Source organism: Muntiacus reevesi, chromosome 18 (assembly GCF_963930625.1).
Source record: "Muntiacus reevesi chromosome 18, mMunRee1.1, whole genome shotgun sequence".
Classification (NCBI taxonomy): domain Eukaryota; kingdom Metazoa; phylum Chordata; class Mammalia; order Artiodactyla; family Cervidae; genus Muntiacus; species Muntiacus reevesi.
The window spans coordinates 8,091,615-8,110,594 of NC_089266.1; the positions used below are offsets into that span (position 1 = coordinate 8,091,615).

The following is an 18,980-nucleotide window of genomic DNA, read 5'->3' on the forward strand; positions in this document are numbered from 1 at the left end:
CCCTCGCCGGGGGCCATGGGCGCGGCGCGGTACGCGGCCCGGGAGCGGCGCGGCCCGGAGGCGCGGGGGGCCGGGGCGCGGGGCCGGGGCCGCCGCTAGCCGGCACCGAGGGCGCGGGCCCGGGCGGGGATGAGGGCGCCCGCGGCGGGGAGCCCGTCTGCGCGTCGCGGCGCCGTCCCGCCCTGCGAGCGAGCCCGAGCAGGCAGACGCGCGGCTGGCGGTCTGGGGGCGCGCCGCCTCCTGGCCCCCAGAATGTGAAGCGGGGAGGGCGGAGACGCAGAGACGGCCCGGCCGGGCGTCCTCGCCGGCCTCCGGCAGCCGCGCGGCTCCCCGGGCCCTGCCCGCCGAGACCCCGTCGACCTCGCGGGCCGCGAAGCCGCCGGGCCCCGCGCCCCCTCCTCGCCTCGCTTGGACCTGGCTTCGGCCCGCAGAGGGTTCGCGGCCAGGACGTGGCCAGAGCCGAGCTCGGGACCGTCCGGCCGGCCTCGCCCTCGGCTTCTCGCCCGGACAAGTTTGAACAATGATCACAGTCAACCCCGATGGGAAGATAATGGTCAGAAGATGCCTGGTCACCCTGAGACCCTTTCGGTAAAGTTCTTTCCCGTTGGCGAGGGGAGGGCTTTTTCTCCAAGTGGGCGCGGGGTAGGTGGGCGAGGTCAGCCCCTGCGAGGATGCCTGTCCCTACGGTGACTGACTGTCCCAGTAGTAGAGGGGGGCGGTTTGTGCTTCCACCCTTGGTGGTGGCCAGCGGGGCTGGGAAAGGCATGGAGCTGGGTCCCGGTTCGGGTGGGGAGGGTGTACGATTCGGGGACGTGGACCAAGTTTGGTATAGATTCGGAGAGGACTTCGGGGTGCGAAGGTGGGAAAGGGGGCAGAAATCACCCATGTTGTGGTCCTGGGCCCGCGAAGTTGCCCCAGCCAGGGCGCCCCTTCCCTGCCTCTCCCGGTCCTTCCCCACCTCGCGATCGGCCCCACCCCCGCGGCAAAGTTAGCGCTCGGAGCGGGGTGGCACCCCCACCCGGCCGACCCGCCCACCCCCTCTGCCTGTGCCGCCCTCTTTGACCCCGCCTTCTGCGCGCACTCCTTTTCTCTCGGCGGGGTGCGGGCCTCTGTCCCATGGGAGGGCCCCGAGATTGGGGCAAAGACCGCCCACCCCCCCCTGGGAATTCGATCCCCGACCGCGGGCCTTGGAAAGGTTGGGGCAGGGGCGGCACTGTGGGGAGGAGGGGTGACCAGGGCGTGGAGGCAGGATGGAAGTCAAGACCGACCTCCTAGTCCGACCTAGGCTGTCCAGACCAGGCAGGGCTATGGACTCTGGGGGCCTGGCTAGGCTCTGCGGGTCCCACCCCAGGAACCTCCAGAGCCTGGCGGTTCCGGGGCAGCTACTGCTCCTCCCAAGTGCAGTCGGAGCCAGGCCTGCAGCCAGGGTTGGGACGCTAAGCGATGAGCGCCTAGCAGAATTAGGGTGTCACCTCACCCAGGGGCAGGAGGTCGCGAGGGAGCTGCGGGACCTGGGGCTGGGGCGGAGAAGGGGGTGGCCTGACTCCGGATGCGGTCACAGGTGGGATTTGGGTGAGGGAGGGAACCTGTGAGGGTGGGAACTGTACAGGCAGAGATGCCTGAAGTTTGGGGTGCGGGAGGGGCCAGATTTGAGCCCCTCCCCTCCAGACCTGAGGCTGAGACAGGGGACCCCTCCTATGCGCCCCACTCCAGATGGGGAGACCATGGTCCCACCTCCCCATTGCCTCCCTCTGCCCCTTGCTCCCACCCCCCACCCCCAGCCTATTGTGCAGAGTTGAGGAGACAACCTTCAGGGCAACAGGGATCGAGCTGGACCTCCAGTGTCTAGAGGATGCAAGAGGACTACAGAACCAGGGGTCCCCAGGGTAGAGCCTTGGGCGGGTGATTGAGTGTGTCAAGAGCCCCCACCCCACTAAAGTTCCCCTGCGAAGCAGGATGGGAAGCTATCATCTCTGGAAAGGACCTTGTTCTTCCAGGGAAATCCTCAAATCCCTAGCCAACCAGCAGTCCTCAGCCCTGTCTCTCCCTCCCAGTGTTGGCCTCTCCCTCCAGGCCATGGGGAGCCCAGCCACTGACCCCAGCTTGGCTGGACATTTCGCAGCACGGTTAAAGGTGGTGGCTGACCGCAGCACCACGGACAGCGCCAGCTCCCTTAAGCTCCTTCCCTCTGGAGTCCCGCCCCTGTGGCTCTTTCTGGCTCTTTCCTAAAAACAGGATTCAGAGGTGGGATTGCCTAGGTTCCCCTCCCCTCCCCCCAGGTTATGTAATTTCACCTCAGGGTAATCCTAGGCTGCCCAGAGACCCACAGCCACCAGTGAAGTCTTCAAATCCGTTTCACATGGTTGGGGGTGGTGGAGTTGTGTTTACAGCCTCCAACCATATCACCTCTATTTGTTAATCCTCCAGGGCAGACTGCTCCTGTTGGTCTTCCCAGAGTCTCTGGCAGGGTCCTTACTCTCTAGTTGCTTCTGGAATGTTGCTTGAGTAGATATGAGGGTGGACAAAATCATCTTAATTTGAATCTACTGTAAATGGCCCTGGGATTGGGGTCTGGCAGAAGGAGATGCAGATGAGGTGTTGGGGCTTGAGGTTCTGTGTAAAGGCCTAGCTACCTTCTCATAGCAGGTTTTTGGACCCTGGCAGTCTAGTTCTAAATATGAGTACCCCATAGCTGGGGAAGGGGAGGGAGGAGTAGGGGACAAGAAACTTGGAGAGATCCATCCTTGTCCTCAGGCTGAGGGGACAAACTGCTTTTCCCCAGGATCTTCTTGGGCGTGTGGCCACCCTCCCCCTACAATGTCCCTCTGACTGCTAGCCTGAGACCAGCCTGGCTTCGTCTTGGAAATCCAAAGGCCAGAGCCCCACCCCCAGGCTTGGTGGAATTCAGTGAGGGGTCTCTAGGAGGTGAGGGAGCTGAGGGAAGCTCCCTTTTCCATCTCTGCTTTGGGGTTTGTTCTGCTCCCCTCTCTGATTTAATCTGAAACGGCTTCCTTTAAATATGGGTTGGGAATTTTGTTGTGCTTTTATTTTCTTCCACAATTATGTGTTTTCTTTAATGGACCAAATTTTAATTAAATACTGCTCTGCCAGTTTCAGATAATGAAGATTAAAATGCATAAGGCAAGTCTTGCATAGAGATACAGACAAATGTAGGGTTTGAGGATGGGGGGGAGGTGGGGGGGATGGAGGTCTCTGGCATCACTTGTGGGGTTCCCCATGGTGTGGCTGGCTCCAACAGAAATGGGGTTCCTCACCCTGACCTGAAGGGGAGCAGCTCCCCTTTCAGCTCTGCCAGTTCGTCAAGTCCTTGGATAGACTCAAGGTCCCAGAAGAGCCTCCACCTCTGCTGCCCTAAGGCCAGATTGGCCCAGAATCTAGTCTAGAAGCAGCAGGAGCCTGGGGCCAGACATGAGGGTGGGTTCCCTGCTGGGTGTCCCCCAGGAGATTCCCTAGTGCCACTTGGCATGTAATCAAGTCTATGAGTTGAAGTATAAACAGTTGTTTTTTGTCAACTCCCCGGAATACTGTGACAGCACACACTTGTGTGACACCCCTTGCACAGGGGTTGACTTACTCTGACCGGTCCGTGGTTCACGCTCCCGTGTGCCTGTCTGGTGAAGATGTGGGTTAGGGAGTGTCTGGACACAGAGAGTGGCCACATGACTCTGTCCTTCTAGACCTTACCGTCTGGTAGTAACAGCTCCCCTCCACCCCTACCCCTCACCCTGAACATGACAAGGTGTTAAAGCGAGCTCATGACTGGTCACAGCAGCAAGACACGTGTACACAGGAGCTGACCATGTTCCAAGTGATTGATGGGATCCAGGTGGGTTTTGTCTGGACCAATTACTTGCCCTCTAGCTGGCATCGGGTTCTGCTGTCTTCACCTATACCAGTGGTCCTCAAACTTGAGCGTGTATCTGGGTGACCAAGAGAACCTGTTCAAACACATTGCTTATCCCCCTCCCAGAGTGTGTGATTCCCTAAGCCAGGGACTGGGGCCCAAGAATGAGCACTTCTAATGTGTCCAAGCTGCTGCTGCTGCTGCTGGCCTGGGGACCACACTGTGAGGACCTCTGCTGTTAAGGGGCCAGCTTCTGTCTGGAGGCTAGGAGCTGCCCACCCTCACACCTTGTGTGCCTCAGTGTCCCTCGTGGTTTTTTGTGTGTGGCTCATGGTCACTTCTTTGTAGTCCAGCTCTCTTCATCCTGTGTGATGGGAGACCTACTGGCCAGGAGCTCAGCCCCCCGATCTTTTACTCCTCTGTTTATCCATCCCTTCCTCACTCATTCATTCGTAGGGAGCCCTTGTGGCATCAGAGTGCATGTGCTGACCCGCCCTATTGTTCTCCGCAGGCTTTTTGTCCTGGGCATTGGCTTCTTCTCACTCTGCTTCCTGATGACATCTCTGGGAGGCCAGTTCTCGGCCCGGCGCCCAGGGGACTCCCCCTTCACCATCCGCACAGAAGGTATCTTGGTGGGGAAAGGGGTGTGGAGGTTTGGGGGTCGGAGGAGAGGGAAGCCTTTGAGCCTCACCCTGCAGGAGGCTTTCTGGGGCTCTGTCTTGAGGGCCTGGTCACTTCGTTGGTGGACGTGTGAATGGTTGGGGCTTTAGCTCTTGACCTAGCTGTACTCATCAGCCTCCTTCTGGCCTAGGTTCCCTGGTCAGGAAGGGCCTTTGAGCCAGGAGCTCCCCAGCATCACAAGAGGTGGTCTGTGTTGCTTCTCTAGTGGGGCAGTTTGGGGTCTCTGGATATGACCCCTGTCTGTTTGAGACACACGCATTCTGCTCCTTTGGCCCAGGCTGTGGCCACAGCACAGGCAAGACTGGCCGTGGGCTCACGTGTCTTATCTCCAAGCTCTATGGTTCTTCGTCCCTGCCCACATTACTTTCGAGGCAGGGGAATGGAGGGTCAGAGCATGGGGTCTGGGGACCGAATAGGCTTGGTTTGTACCCTGGTTCATCACCTACCAGCTGTGTGCCATTGGCCAGGTCACTTAACTCACTTGCAGAGAAGGAGAGGAGTGACTGTTTTCTGGGGTCAGATGGGACGAGCTCACGTGGCACGGGGTGTGACCGGGTGATGGTCTGGGAGGCCACCCTCCTGAACGTGGGTCCTGCCCCCCTCCATCCTGCTCAAGGAAGAATGGAGAACGGTTCAGAGAGTCCTGCTCGCTGCGTCATGGGGGCTGTCCCAGTAACCATGAGAAGGAGGGACAGAGTGGGGAAACTGAGGCAAGGGGGGTTTCTGTAACTGTTCAGGGGGCTGCTCTGTGAACTCTCCCCTTCCCCCCACTCCCCAGGAAGTCTTTGTTTGACATTCACCTTCTCGAGTCCCCAGGCCTCATCCTTCTGACTCCCCTCTTCCCAACGATGGATAAACCCTCCGGGAGGATGGGGTGTCGTCTGGGGTGGGTGCTCTGAGGGGCGCTTACTCTGCCATCTGGTGTCTCCTCTTTAGATCCATGCTTTTGGTTTAACATGTACTTCTTTAAACGTGCAAAAATCTCCCAGCAGGAATTTCACATTTATTAGTCATTCAAACCTGAATGTAAATGAATCTGTCCCTTCTCTGACTCATGGAGGTCCCTCAGTCTCTTTGAGCCTCCGTCTTCTCCTCTGGTACATGGGGCTAACAGTGCCCACTTCCCCAGGATTGCATGAGGGGGCATGAAGATAACATAGATGAAGGGTCCTGAGCAGCTTCTGGCAAAGAGTGTGAGCTCTGCAAACATTTACAGGATGTGCTGAGTCTGAGATGCAAGAGAGGATGTTTAGGGAAGAGGACCAAGGAGGTGCCAGGACCTGGGATCTCTGCATGGGAGACTCCTGAGGATTGAGATTTGAGGAGGGGGTGAGGCAGTTGTGAAGGTGCCCTTGAGGGGTAGCTTGGGGACGGGTGGGGGAGGTTGAGAGTCGGGGGTGGGGTATAAGGAACGGTGTTCAGGCTACCTGGGGGCCACTCTGGGCAAGGGGGCGTGTCTGTCTGGGTGGGCTTGGGCAAGCTGACCTCTGAAAGGTCGAGGATCCAGGAGGTGGGAATCAGGGGCTGGAGGAGGGGTGTATGGGTGAGCTCTGGTTCTGGTGCTCATCTCCCTGATGGTGGCCCCCATCTTGGTAGTGGTCAGAGGACCAGGGCTTGTGGGGGTCTTGCTGTGCTCTGTACTATGCACTTCTGCCCAGCATGGGGAGAAGGGGCCCAGCTCCAACCTAGATCTTGTGTCTAAGGGGAGAGCAGAGCTACCAAGGGGAGAGGACTTGCCCAGGGTCCCGAAGTTAGAGTTAGAGGTGTGTGTGTGTGTGTGTGTGTGTGTGTGTGTTTAAACTTTCCATCTGAGTATGTGCTGTGTGTGTACTTAGTCGCTTCAGTTGTGTCCGAATCTCTGCAGCCCATGGCCTGTAGCCTGCCAGGCTCCTCTGTCCATGGGGATTCTCCAGGCCAGAACACTGGAGTGGGTTGCCATGTCCTCCTCCTGGGGATCTTCCCGACCCAGGGACTGACTGAACCCAGATCTCCCACACTGCAGGCAGATTCTTTACCGTCTGAGCCACCAGGGAAGCCCTTTCCCATCAGAGTATAGTATCCAGAAACTGAATCCGTCCAGGCAGCCAGCAACCCAGATCCAAAGACAGGGCATCATCCATCCCCAGAAGCACCCTCAGGCTTCCTTCCACTCTCCACTTCCCTGCGGACACCAGGACCTGACGTCTATAACACAGAGGAGTGCCGCCCGGTTCTCGGACTTTATGAGGACGGCGTCATCTGGCAGTTGTTCTGTTGCCTGCGCCTTTTTCTATGTTGCCTTTGTAAGATTCACCCCTCTCCTGGCGTGTGGTTGCCAAGGTTTGTTTTCACGGCCGTGCAGCATCCACTGTGTGACTGCAACACAATGTATTTCTCCACTCTGCCCCAGGGCGGACCCTGGGCTGTTTCCAGCTTGGGTCGTTCCTGAATTGTGCTTCTGCGAACATTCCAGCATGTGTCCGTGGTGGACACACGTGGGCATTTCTGTCCAGTCCACCTGGGGGTGGAGCTGCAGGTCTCTTCTGTGTTGTGACTCCAGTTCTCAGACCCAAGTGTATCCAAGTCTTTTCACACCTCTCAGGCCCCCTGGGCTGGGAATTTCCTGCCTGGAATATGGAAGTAAATGTTGGGGAGGTGGGGAGCAGGACCAGGATGGGGGCCTCTGGGAACCCCGGGGAGGTGACCCTGACCCCGGGGAGGTGACCCCGACAGTTCACATCCCAGGTCCCCATTGTCCCCTCAGTGTCCCTCATGCCCTTGGTTTGAGCTGGTTTTCTTGGGGAGACCCATAGCAAGGACTTGGAAGAGCCCCAAGTTTGTGCTGGGGGTTTAGAATCCTGATCCAGTGAGAGATGCCGCCTCAAAGGAGACCCCGGGCTTAGGGCAGCCCCACAAACAACCTAGGAGGTGCCAGTCTGTATCTCCAGGAGCTGCCCGGGGAAGGATGGTTTGAAAGTGGAGGACAGTTGGAAGGGGTCTGGGGAGCGAGGTCACAGTGGGGGCTGGGTGTTAGATAGTGTTTATTCCGGGGATCTGTGCAGGCCCAAGGCAGAACTAGAAGAAGGAAACCCACTCGGGGTTAGAAAATAAATAGAAAAAATAACTTAGGAAGAAAAGCCCTCCTCTGGCCAGTAACACCATCTGAGCGCAAATAGGGACGTGGTCTGTCTTTTCCTCGCCCGTCAAGCCTGTGAGGGGAGCGCGTCCCCACGAGGACATGACTGGGGGAGGGGCAGGGTGCAGGGTTTTCCCTGAAGAGAGGGGAGCCTTCCACCGCCTCTCCCTGGGGAGACTCTGGGTTCCCCTGGGGGCCAGTTTCTATTTTGTGATGAAGTTCTCTAGTTGGGGGAGAGAAGTGTGACAGACATCTCATTCTCTATTCTGCACACTCATCCTCACATGCAGGGAAGCAGGAGGCTGAGCGGAGGAGACTTGGACCCGGGAGGAGGCCTAACCTAATTCCCTCTAGCTGTGGTTGGGCCCCGCTTGGGGGGAGGATTTTTTTTTTTTTAAGGCTCCCTCTCCAGTCCTCAGGGCTTTCTTGGTAGCTCAGCTGGTAAAGAATCTGCCTGCAATGCAGGAGACCTGGGTTTGATCCTTGGGTCGGGAAGATCCCCTGAAGAAGGGACAGGCTACCCACTCCAGTAGTCTGGCCTGGAGAACATACAGTCCATGGGGTCGCAAAGAGTCGGACACAACTGAGCGACTTTCACTTCTCCAGGACTCACTTCACACCCCAGTTCCTCTTTGTTGCCTCCTTTTGTCTTAAGAGGAACTTGCTTCCTTCTCATGACAGGGGACTTGAACTTGTGTCTGAGGCCTCTCCCGAGGTCTCCGCAGATGCCCCCAGAGCCCATGTGGCTGTTCCTGGCTGACCATCTCATCTGGAAGTAGAGGTCAGAGGCCGTCTCCGGAGATGGGGCTACAGGCTGGAAGTGCTTGATTCAGCTGCTTGTGTCTGCCCTGAGATCTCCCGGTGGACTGGCCCCCGCCAGGATTTGAACCGGGACTGTTGGAGACATAGTGCCTGGCTCTGTAGCCTGTCTCTGGCCCAGGATCTCGGTGCTAAGGGGGCTTCTCTTCTCAGAGGCTGGCACTGGGTGGGTGTGCCAGGGCCTGCCCTTGTCCCCCACGCTGCCCAGAGCTCCCGTGGCCTCAGCTGGTTTCCTCGGTGGCCATGTGCAGAGAGACAAATGTGCACTCTTCTCCAGCTGCGCAAACACCAAGTCAAGGCCTCCGTGTCGAGTGCCTGGGAGGTCTCTTCCATCTGGCGAGGTGGAGGCTCCTTCAGTTTTCAGGAACCAGTGGGAAAGGGTGGGGGTGGGGAGGAGAAAGGGGACAAGGGCGGACAGGATGGGGCCTCGGTGGGTGAGGAAGCACCCTTGTCGGTAAATGTGAGGCCCCTTTGTATCTCTCAGCATCTCGGCTTTCCTTATTAATATGGAAATATGGAGGGAACATGTGTGACTTCTGAGATGTGTCGCCAGGGACCTCACATTAGATACATTTCAATTTAGCGGATGCTGAGAGTAGGGAGGTGACTCAGGGCAAGGCTCATTGGGAGCCTGCTCTGCCTGTGGTCCCGGCCGGCGGTATCCAGGGAGCGCGTCACGTGGCAGGGCCTGCCGGCCCGACTGACAGTTTGCTTGGCCTGTTTCCCTCCTGGGACCTGCTCCCTGCCTCATGCAGGGCAGAAGACGTGCCTAGTGCCCTGGAGCTCCTCGGGAAGCGATGGGCAGGGAGCTTCTGGAGTCCTGCACCATCTGTAGATGCTCAGAATAGACGCTCTAGCCCCAGGTGCTGGGAGAGTATCTTGTGGTCTTCGCCCAGTCCGATGGAGGTGGCCTTCAGACTCATCCGAGAGGGGACTCTGTCTCCTTAGAGCCAGTTTATAAGCCCTCTGGTCTTCTGGAGTCACTCTGTTGACATTTTTTGGGGTTTTTTTGGCCACGCTGTGTGGCATGCTGGATCTTAGTTGTCTGACCAGGGATCAAACCCGAGTCCGCTGCAGTGGAAGTACAGATCCTAACCATTGGATCACCAAGGAGTTCCCTCTGTTGACAATTTTAAAGAAGGATGTCTTTGTCCTTCAGAGGAAGGACAATCCAGAACACTCACATATCTCCAAGGACTCTAAGGGGCTTATGTCTCTTTCCCTGGACACCTCGTGCTCTGACCTGCTTCTATTGAATTATTCTCTTGGGTGTCTCCCCTCCTGCCTCCTCTGTGTCTCCCACACTGACCTATTGGGAAGGACATTCCTTACCCCTAAACCCTCACACACGGATTGGGGGGATTTGGGGGTGGGTCTCAGACCACTGCTCAGCACAGTGAGCAGATGACAATTCTCTCTTGGACACCTGCCTTTCAGAGCCCCCCGAAACCCTTCCCCATGGGTCATCCCTTTGGTGGTGGAGCATCCCCGTCCTGTCCAGCCCCTCTGAGCCATTGTCCTGTCCCTGCCCACGTCCCCAGGCCTTGTCCTCCCTGCTAGTCTCCCAGGCTGAGCTGGGAAACTCCAGTCTTCCTAGTTGAATATGCAGAGTCATTTCGCTTTCTCTCTGTCTCATTGCTCTGGGCATCTAGACGAAGCTCTGGCCCACCCAGGGGTTTAGCAAAACAAAGCAGAGCTCTCTCCCTAAGGAGATTCTGCAGGCTTTTATAAGAACACATCTTTTCTTTCCCATTACCTCCATTTCTCTGGAGGCTGCTAGGGGAAAAGATGGAATAGGAGTCTCAGCCTGTAGACCCTTGAGTCTCAGTAAGTCAGACCCTCACATTTTACTGGAGGGGACACTGAGGCCCAGAGAAGGAAAGTGACCTGTCCCCTCCCCCCACCATCCGGGGGGCAGAGCAGGTCTGGAGTCAAGGCCTCTCCTGGGACCTGGTGCTGCCTCCAGGCTTGGTCCAGCTCTGTTTGGCTCTTTCGACCCTTGCAGTTATTGGCTCCATCAGCTGTTTCGCAGCTTTTGTAATGGGGTGGGGGCGGGGTAGGCATTGTCAGTGAGATCTTGGGAGGGGTGCAGACAGTGAACTCCGAGGGGAAAAGGACACTTGGGATGAGCCTGGAGAGAGGGCAGCAGTGTGACAGGGCAGCTGGCAGGCCCGAGCCGTTGCAGGGAACACCGCACGGCCCCAGGAGCTGTGATGTGGCTCAGTACTGCTGGAGTGCTGTGTCTGCAGGTTCCAGATGCTGCCCAAGCTCTGTGGTCCAGTCGGGCCCGAGTGCACAGCCTCAGATAACAGACTCTGGCTTGAGAGTGTTCCCAGCTGTGGTCTCACTTTCCAGTTTCCATCCAACTCCTTTGGGGAAGGGGCCACCCCAGCTCCAGCTATGAGCGATCAGGGCAGCCCAGGGAGGCCAGCCACTGCATGATTCCAGGACGTCCATCGGGTAACCCTGAACATGGGGGGCTCCCATGGGCCTGTGCAAGGCAGCTCCAGGATCAGTCATCTGATGGGCTCCTATTTTTCTAGCTGAAATGATGGGAACTCCCCTCTGGTTTTACTCTGTGCTCCAAGCGCTGGTTGAAAGTGAGGTATTGCATTTGGATGACAGGCTTGGGTGGGAGGTCTCTGGATGAGAGTACTTTCAAAGAGTCAACTGTCCCCAACTGCGTGGAGCTGAAAGAGAGAAGGAGCTATTTATATCTTGCTTGCTGAGGGACTAACTGATTGAGGCCATGAGTGAGTGGGGAGGGGCTGAGTGGTGGGAGAGACCTCACATTGCTTCATCAAACACTACAGTGAAATTTCCCGATCCCAGTGGAAAAATCCACCCAGTTTTCTGAGAGGGGAGGTGGGGAGACCATTAGCTCTTTCAGCTACTCAGGTGGGGAGGGGTGGAGACTGTTTCCTTCCTTCTTTCTGATGCCCAGTTTTTCCAGCACCCAACCCCTCCTCGTGTCTGTCCTCTGCTCCCCCCATCCTTCCCCCATCATTCATGCTCGCTGTCTTCTTTGGAGCCAGAGATTGAGGCTGTTTGAGTAACCTGCAGCCCCCAGCCCCCCAAGGCCTCCCTTCTAGGCTCAGGCCAGCTCAGCAAGCAGGGACACCCAGCCGGAAGGTGACTTGGTATGAGAAGGCGGCTGCAGCCACTGGAATGGGCCTGGCACCAGGGGATACAGGGACAGGCACAGCAGAAATGTCACAAGTAGCCTGGTTGTCAGCCAGCCTCCCTAGGGCCCCCTTTGGCTCAGTCCCAAGCATGGAGCAGAGGAGACTGGCCCCTTCCTGACCCCCTCCCCACTCGACTTCTTGTCTCTGCCTCTGGTTCCCTGTGGCTGGCTGTGATCCCTCTTACCCGCATCCTGGCACCTTGAACTTGGGTTGCAGTAGGGACCTAATGTTTATTGCCTTGAACTGGGGACACCGAGGCTGAGAACATTACGATGACACCCTTGGCCGCATGGCCCCTTGAGGGGATGCTGTCAGAGGCAGGTGAGAGCCCAGGTCCACCCCAGCCCCTCTGAGTCCACCGGGCCCCGACCCTGGCTTTCTTGAGAAGCGGATGCTAATGATGCTCAGCCCTCAGAGAGTCCCGTCACATGCTGGAGCTGCTGCCGCCGCCCCATGGAAAGTACCAGATCATGGCTGTCCCGGGGAGCAGCCCTCAAGCAGTGACTGGCGAGAGGTGGTGTATACATGCTTAGCCCCCTCGCCCCCTCAGGGAGAGAGCTGTGAGGCTGCTTCTGCACCAGCTGGTTTCCCCAGCGTGGTAACATGCCTCTCTGGTCTGTCTCTGCTTCCCTGGCTCACTTCCCCATAACGACCTGCCCTCAAACCTTTATCTGGGGGGCCTGATTCTGGGGATCCCCATCCAAGGTGCCGCCTGACAACCCACCCCCCACCAGCAGCCTAGGGAATCCCCAGGAGCATCTGGATCTCTAGGGACCCAGGTCAGTTGTTAACGGAGATTCAGAGTCTGGCCCCTAAGGTTTGCAGGCAACCTTGGTGGGAGCTGCCATACCTGGAACCGAGCACTGATGGATGGTTTGGAGGGACCATTTAAAACCTTCACAAAATTTAATTAAAAAGGAAGGTGGGGGCTGCTGTCCCACACTGACATGCGTGGTGCTAATGATGAGGAGTGATTAGATGGGAAATTGTGGAAAGTCTCAGGCTGGTTAACGAGGTCTTGGTTGAAGCACCTCATTTTCATCTAATTTTATTCTTCACAAGGTCTCCTGGCCTCTCCTGGAGTTGATCTCTGAGAACCCAAGGACTGGCTTAAGAAGATAAATTCACACTGGTTTTCTAGAGTGGGGTCTGGGGGAGTGGATGGGAAAGGGAGGTGGCCAAGGCCCCCACCCCTTTGAATACAGGCTCACAGCCTCTCCTGTGCATCTAAGTCACATGAGGAGCAAGCAGAATGCAGAGTCTGGGGCCCTAGGTCCTAGAGATCTGAATCAGCAGATCTACACGAAGGCCCAGGAATCCAGACTTCACCTGGCCACGAGGTTCAGCTGTGGGTGGATGGTTGACTGTACTTTTAGAAACCCTGATCCATGAGTTCTGTCTGGAACTTGTTGTTGAGGGTCTTTGGGCATTCCCTGTCATCTCACAGGCCTGAGAGTATGTCTAAAGCTCGATTTCTCAGATGAAAACCAATGCTCAAAGAGGTTAAAAGATTATCCCAATGTCACACAGCTGGTAGGGAGCAGGGTGGGCCCAGGGCTCTCCGGATTCCTGTTCTGCAGGAGTGAGGGGTGGTGCAGGCTCACTCTCCTGGCTCCCTCTCTTTCTTTCTTTTCTTAAAAAATTATTTATCTATTTTAACTGGAGGATAATTACTTTACAATATTGTGGTGGTTTTTGCCATACATCCCCCCTCTTTCTGAGAAGAAGCGAGTGGGGCTGGGGTCTGAGCCACCCCTGACCAGACACCATGTGGTCTCAGGTGGCCTCGGGGCTGCCTGGGCCATGCCTGACGGCGCCCACCCTCTGCCCACAGTGATGGGCGGGCCGGAGTCCCGTGGTGTCCTCCGGAAGATGAGCGACCTGCTGGAGCTGATGGTGAAGCGCATGGACACGCTGGCCAGACTGGAGAACAGCAGCGAGCTGCACCGGGCTGCCGGCGATGGGCATTTTGCCGGGGACAGGTGAGGGGGACCCGGGAGCGGGAGGGGCTCCTGGAGTGGGGGAGGAGTGGTACCCGCTATACCGGGGATGGAGCCGGGGATACCGACGCAGAATGCATTTTACACATACACACACACACACACACACACACATACAGTAAATGCAAAGTGTGTGGTGTTTGCAAATCTTCCCTAAATGGCTTCCCGTTGTACGTTATCTGACAGTTTTGAGCTCTGTCTGTGTTGACCAGTATGTTTGACTGTGCATGGGATGCAATGACCTCAGTGATCATCTGTCTTCCTCCCATGGACCTGGGCCATCTTTGCAAGAAGAATTGCCTGGTTTATGCATTCTAAATATTCCCCTGCTGAGGCCACAATATGCAGAGTTCCCTTAGGGTTTGTGCGGCAGCCCCACGTGCTTCTGCCTGTCCCTGGGAACCCAGGTGGTGGTCTGAGGTGTGAGGTCCTCCTGAGCCCCTGAGAATGAGGGGGCATGAAGCTAGGGCTGGCCCAGCTGGGAGTCCTGGCCCCCAGACTCGGGTGTGGAGGAGATGAGGCTGGGACCCCACCCATCCCAGGGGACAAGCTGCGCTTGACCTTTTATTAATAAATACTGGGTTCTTGATGAGCTGGAGCTGCTCAATGTGTTTTGAAAGTGTTAGTCGCTCGGTCGTGTACAACTCTGTGCGACCCCACGGACTGTAGCCCACCAGGCTCCTCTGTCCTTGGGATTCTCCAGGCAGGAATACTGGAGTGAGTTGCCATGCCCATCTCCAGGGAACCTTCCCAACCCAGGGACTGAACCCAGGTCTCCTGCATTACAGGCAGATTCTTCACCATCTAAGCCACCAGGGAAGCCCTGATGTGTTCTAACTGCTGAAAAATTAGTTTGAAACCCACACTTTTACACAATTTGGGAGAAGCTATACCTCAGCCAATGTGATTTGCTAAAAGAGTCCTGCTGCCGAAAAATGTGTTTGAAATCCACACTTTTGGACAATTTGTGGGAAAAGCTATACCTCAGCCAATGTGTGGTATGTAAAAGCCAAAGCCATTTCTGAAGTTTGGTGTTGGGTAAGATCAAAGGAAGGGACGGTGGTGAGTGCTGGTCCTTGAGAGGTCCTGGCCCAGGGGAGCCTGAAGCACAGTCCGCTCCTTCGGGCTGGTCGGGGATCTTCGGCCCCATAGGCTGCCTGGGCTAGACAGCTGGCCCTGGGTCCCTACTTTAGCAGACCTCTGTGATTGAATGTTCTGGGTGCCCAGTCGGGTGGGCCAATATCATCATCCCTGTCCTCATGAGGGCTTCCCTGATGGCTCAGATGGTGAGGAATCCGTCTGCAATGCGGGAAACCTGGGTTTGATTCCTGCGTTGGGAAGATCCCCTGGAGGAGGGCATGGCAACCCTCTCCAGTATTCTTGCCTGGAGAATTCCCATGGACAAAGGAGCCTGGCGGGCTACAGTCCACGGGGTCGAGAAGAGTTGGACACGACCGAGCGACTAAGCACAGCACAGTCCTCTTAATGGGTGACATTTACTCACAGCTCACCGTACCGTGTTACCGCCGAGAGCTCGTCAACCCCACAGTGCCTTACGGGGAGGAAACGGAGGCACAGGGGTGTTTAGGAACTTGCTCAAAGTGGCACAGCTGCTGAGGAGCTGCGCCTGGCTCGGGACACAGGTCAGCTGGCCCCACCAGAAGCCCACCTTTTTATATACCGAGCTCTTGGTGGCCACTCATTAAATATGCAGTTTCTTGGGGGTTTGTTTTTATCCCTTTGCAAGATTTTTCATATCAATTAGTAATAATTTGCAGCTCAGGAGACACAAATCCTTCTTTAGACCTTTGCTGTAATTTTTTTTGTTTTGGGAAATGTAGGCACTAAAATTACATTACTGGACATAGGGAACAAAGAGGGACTCCAAGGGGGAAAGGGAAGGGGAAACTGGGATTGACATATATACACTATTGATACTGTGTATAAAATAGATAACTAATGAGAACCTACTGTAAAGCCTTGGGAGCTCTAGTCAATGTACTAAATGATCTACATGGGGAAGAAATCCGAAAAAGAGAAGGTATAACTGGCTGACTTTGTTGTACAGCAGAAGCTGACACAACCCTGTAAAGCAACTATACACCAATAAAAATTAATTAAAAAATAAATAAAATTACAGTTCTGGAGCCTGGAATTAAATGCAGTGGTGGATGTGAGGAGCTCGCCAGAGTGCCTGGCTCTTGGTGGGAGCTCTTCCCCCTTGGGAAGTCGGGGTCCCTGGTTACATTCTGTGTCTCTCCAGAGCCTGAGCATCTGACAGAAGAAACTAGAGATCTCTCTGCTCCTGAAATACGTCTTGGCACCAGTGAAGCACCAGGCACTGCTCCCGGAGGTGCTGGGGACACAGCGATGAGCCTTGTCCCCATTCCTGTGGGGAAGACAGACAGTAACTGAGAAAAAGAAAGAAATGAGATAATGTAGAGATCTTGAGCCAAGCTCTAAGCGTTGAGAGAGCAGATGACTGGGAAAGAGGCTATTCAAACAGGGTGGTCTGTCAAGGTCCGTGGGAATGGGTGATTTGTGAGCTCAATTCTGAATGAGCAGGCGGAGCCAGCCACATGAGGAGCTGGGGGGTAGAGAATTTGAGGTAGAGAGAACAGCAAGTGCAAAGGCCCTGGGGAAGGAGCAGGCTTGGTGTCTTTTTAAAAATTATTTATTTATTTGGGTGCTCCAGGTCTTAGTTGCAACATTCGGGACCTTTAGTTGCAGCATATGGGATCCAGTTCCGACCAGGCCTCTGCGTTGGGAGCGAAGAGTCTTAGTCACTGGACCATCAGGGAAATCCCAAGCTTTGTGTCTTGAAGGAAAGAAACCAGTGTAAAAGTCCACCTGGAAGAGTGCAGTGGGGGCTAAGAGAGGGCAGCGGGCAGGCGGCCTAGAGCTTTGTCAGTGATGGTAGGTGGCGTTGGAACCCTATTCTTAGAGCTGAGGGATGTCTCTGCATGAGGCAGGTGTGAGAGGGGAAGAGAAGGGCTGGGGCAGAGACAAGTGGTGATGGTTTAATCGCTAAGTTGTTTCCGACCCTTGCAACCCCATGGACTGTAGCCCGCCAGGCTCCTCTGTCCATGGGATTCTCCAGGCAAGGATACTGGAGTGGGTTGGCATGCCCTCCTCCAGGGTGCAGAGACGGGAGATGGAGGCGAAGGTGCTGGGCGCCCCTGGGCTCCCCCGGGGGTCTGAGGCCATCTCTTCTCCGTGTGCCCAGGGTGCTTCTCCCTGATGCTGCTGTGTCCCCTCTGATTTAGCCCCTTGCCCCCCGCCCCATCCTTTCCACTTTCCCAGCTGCCCCAGCTGTGCTCCCCGCTGTCTGGGTTGCAGATCCAGCCTCTGTCCACACTGGTCTGTTCACCAGGGTGAGGGCAGAGTGTCAAGTGCTCCTGGGCTGCTGGGCCTGCCTCCTGGGGCCAGGAGTGCTCCCGCCAGCGCATTCAGTGTCTCTCCGGTTTCTTCCCGTCCCAGCCCGCCCTCCCTCCCCTGCTCTGCCCTTCATCTCCACCCGCTCCAGCTTCATCCCAGGAAATAGCAACAATCCATCATGACCAGCAGAGCCCATCAAACCCCACAGGCAGAGCCATAAATTTCAGGGACACTGTTGCTTCTGGCTTCAGGGAGCGAAGCGGTGGGTGTGTCCGGGCACGCGGAGGCTGCCTGCTCACCCTTCCCATGGGCACGAACACTGCCGTCCCCTCCCTACCCTGACCCCACTCCGGGCTGTCCAGCAGGGCACTGGCAGATGAGAACCCTGCCGCCGCTGTGTTTCCAGCAAACTCTCAGTTATCTGTACTTGGATTTCTCACTTTGCAATTATCTGTGGCTTTAAAAAGAACAGCCTCCACTGCCCCCCTTCTGCCCTTTGGAAGCTTCTCGGCTGTGCCTCCCACTCATGGCTGGTATATCCTTAGGGAAAGCAAATTCGCTTTATTCAGCCTAGGAAAAAACAATTCAGGTTTATTTGCCGATTTATTGCAAATGGCATCGTATTATGTATCCTAAAACCAAATAGTGATCTCTGAATTTTCCATAAGGCCTCTCTGCAGTGGCAAAGACAGCTGAGATTTGAAGCTGTCTGTGTTCGAGCCAATCTGTATTTGTTGAGTGCTTACTGGGTGCAGGCTCTGGGCTGGGGTGTCAGGAATGGATGGAGGAAACCCAGAAGACGGAAGTCAGAGTTCTTGTCCTCAAAGAGTGTCAGAACTCCTTAGGAAGAGGGAGCCAGCAACCCCTCCCTGTGGAGAAGGGAATGCAGGAAGGAAGATCCATCAGAATTATCATCTGTGAGTAAGGAGTTGAGGTTTTATTTCCCCCCACCCCCTGATTTTTTAAAGTTTTATTTAAAAACTCAAAAATTCTTCTGAGGACTTCCCTGATCATCCAGAGGCTAAGCCTCTGGGTTCCCAATGCAGGGGGCCCAGGTTCCATCCCTGGTTAGGGAACTAGATCCCACGTGGCACTACTAAAGATCCCACATGCCTCAGTGAAATCAAGATCGAAGACCTTGTATGCCACCACTAAGACCCGGCGCAGCCAAATAGATAAGTAAATTAATAATAATCATAAAAAGCTTCTAGACACTCTCAGCCATCTCTGTGTTGGTGGGGCTAGGTGCCAGGAGTGTAGCTTCTGTGTGTGTGGGTGGGGTGTAGGACAGGGGACACGCTACTGGTTAAGATGACTTGGGGCTCAATTTTAAAAGACATGCCCCACTTCTCACAGGCCCTGTGCTGGGTCCAGCCTCTGGATTTGCCCCTTCCTAATGGGACAGATCCGGGAGTGTATCTGGACCCTGGGCTGGGGAGAAGCCGGACTGATACGGGGTTGTGGGGAGATATTGGTGACTGGTTGAGAAAGTCACTCCAGGGCAGACACCTGTTAAATGTGACATAAATGCGAAGGGTTAACCATCCCTAACAGGGACAAAGGTTCTCAGCATCCCACTGTATGCCGTTTGTAAGACAGGCCTCAAAACCAGTGACTCAGAAATTAAAAATAAAAGGAAATGTATCCAGGACACACAAATGGAGAGAAAGTGGAGATGGCAATATTTATACCAAACAAAGCAGAATTTGAGGCAAAAGAACACATAACAGAACAAAGAATTCTCCTTCATTATTAATAACAATCCCACGCTTAAGGAACTGTTTAACTTATCAAACTGGGAAATGTGTTTTAATTATAAGATTTTTATCACTGAGGATGCAGCCAAATAGACACATGTACTTTTAAGATACTTCAGAGTCCTACTATTGGGACTTCCCTGGTGGTTCAGTGGTTAAGACTCTGAGAGCTCCCAATGC

At 55.5% G+C, this 18,980-nt stretch overlaps 1 protein-coding gene across 2 annotated transcripts in view; it reads left to right on the forward strand.

The window, feature by feature from the left end:
* The first annotated feature begins 371 nt into the window (after nt 1-371).
* Nucleotides 372-18,980, forward strand: part of MGAT5B (alpha-1,6-mannosylglycoprotein 6-beta-N-acetylglucosaminyltransferase B) — a 65,692-nt gene continuing 47,083 nt past the window's right edge. For both annotated transcript variants that reach the window (XM_065909680.1, XM_065909679.1), the window contains exons 1-3: nt 372-588; nt 4,377-4,489; nt 13,500-13,647. In XM_065909680.1, the coding sequence (XP_065765752.1) occupies nt 521-588; nt 4,377-4,489; nt 13,500-13,647 (329 nt within the window). In that variant the 5' untranslated portion in view covers nt 372-520. The remainder of the gene's footprint in view (nt 589-4,376; nt 4,490-13,499; nt 13,648-18,980) is intronic.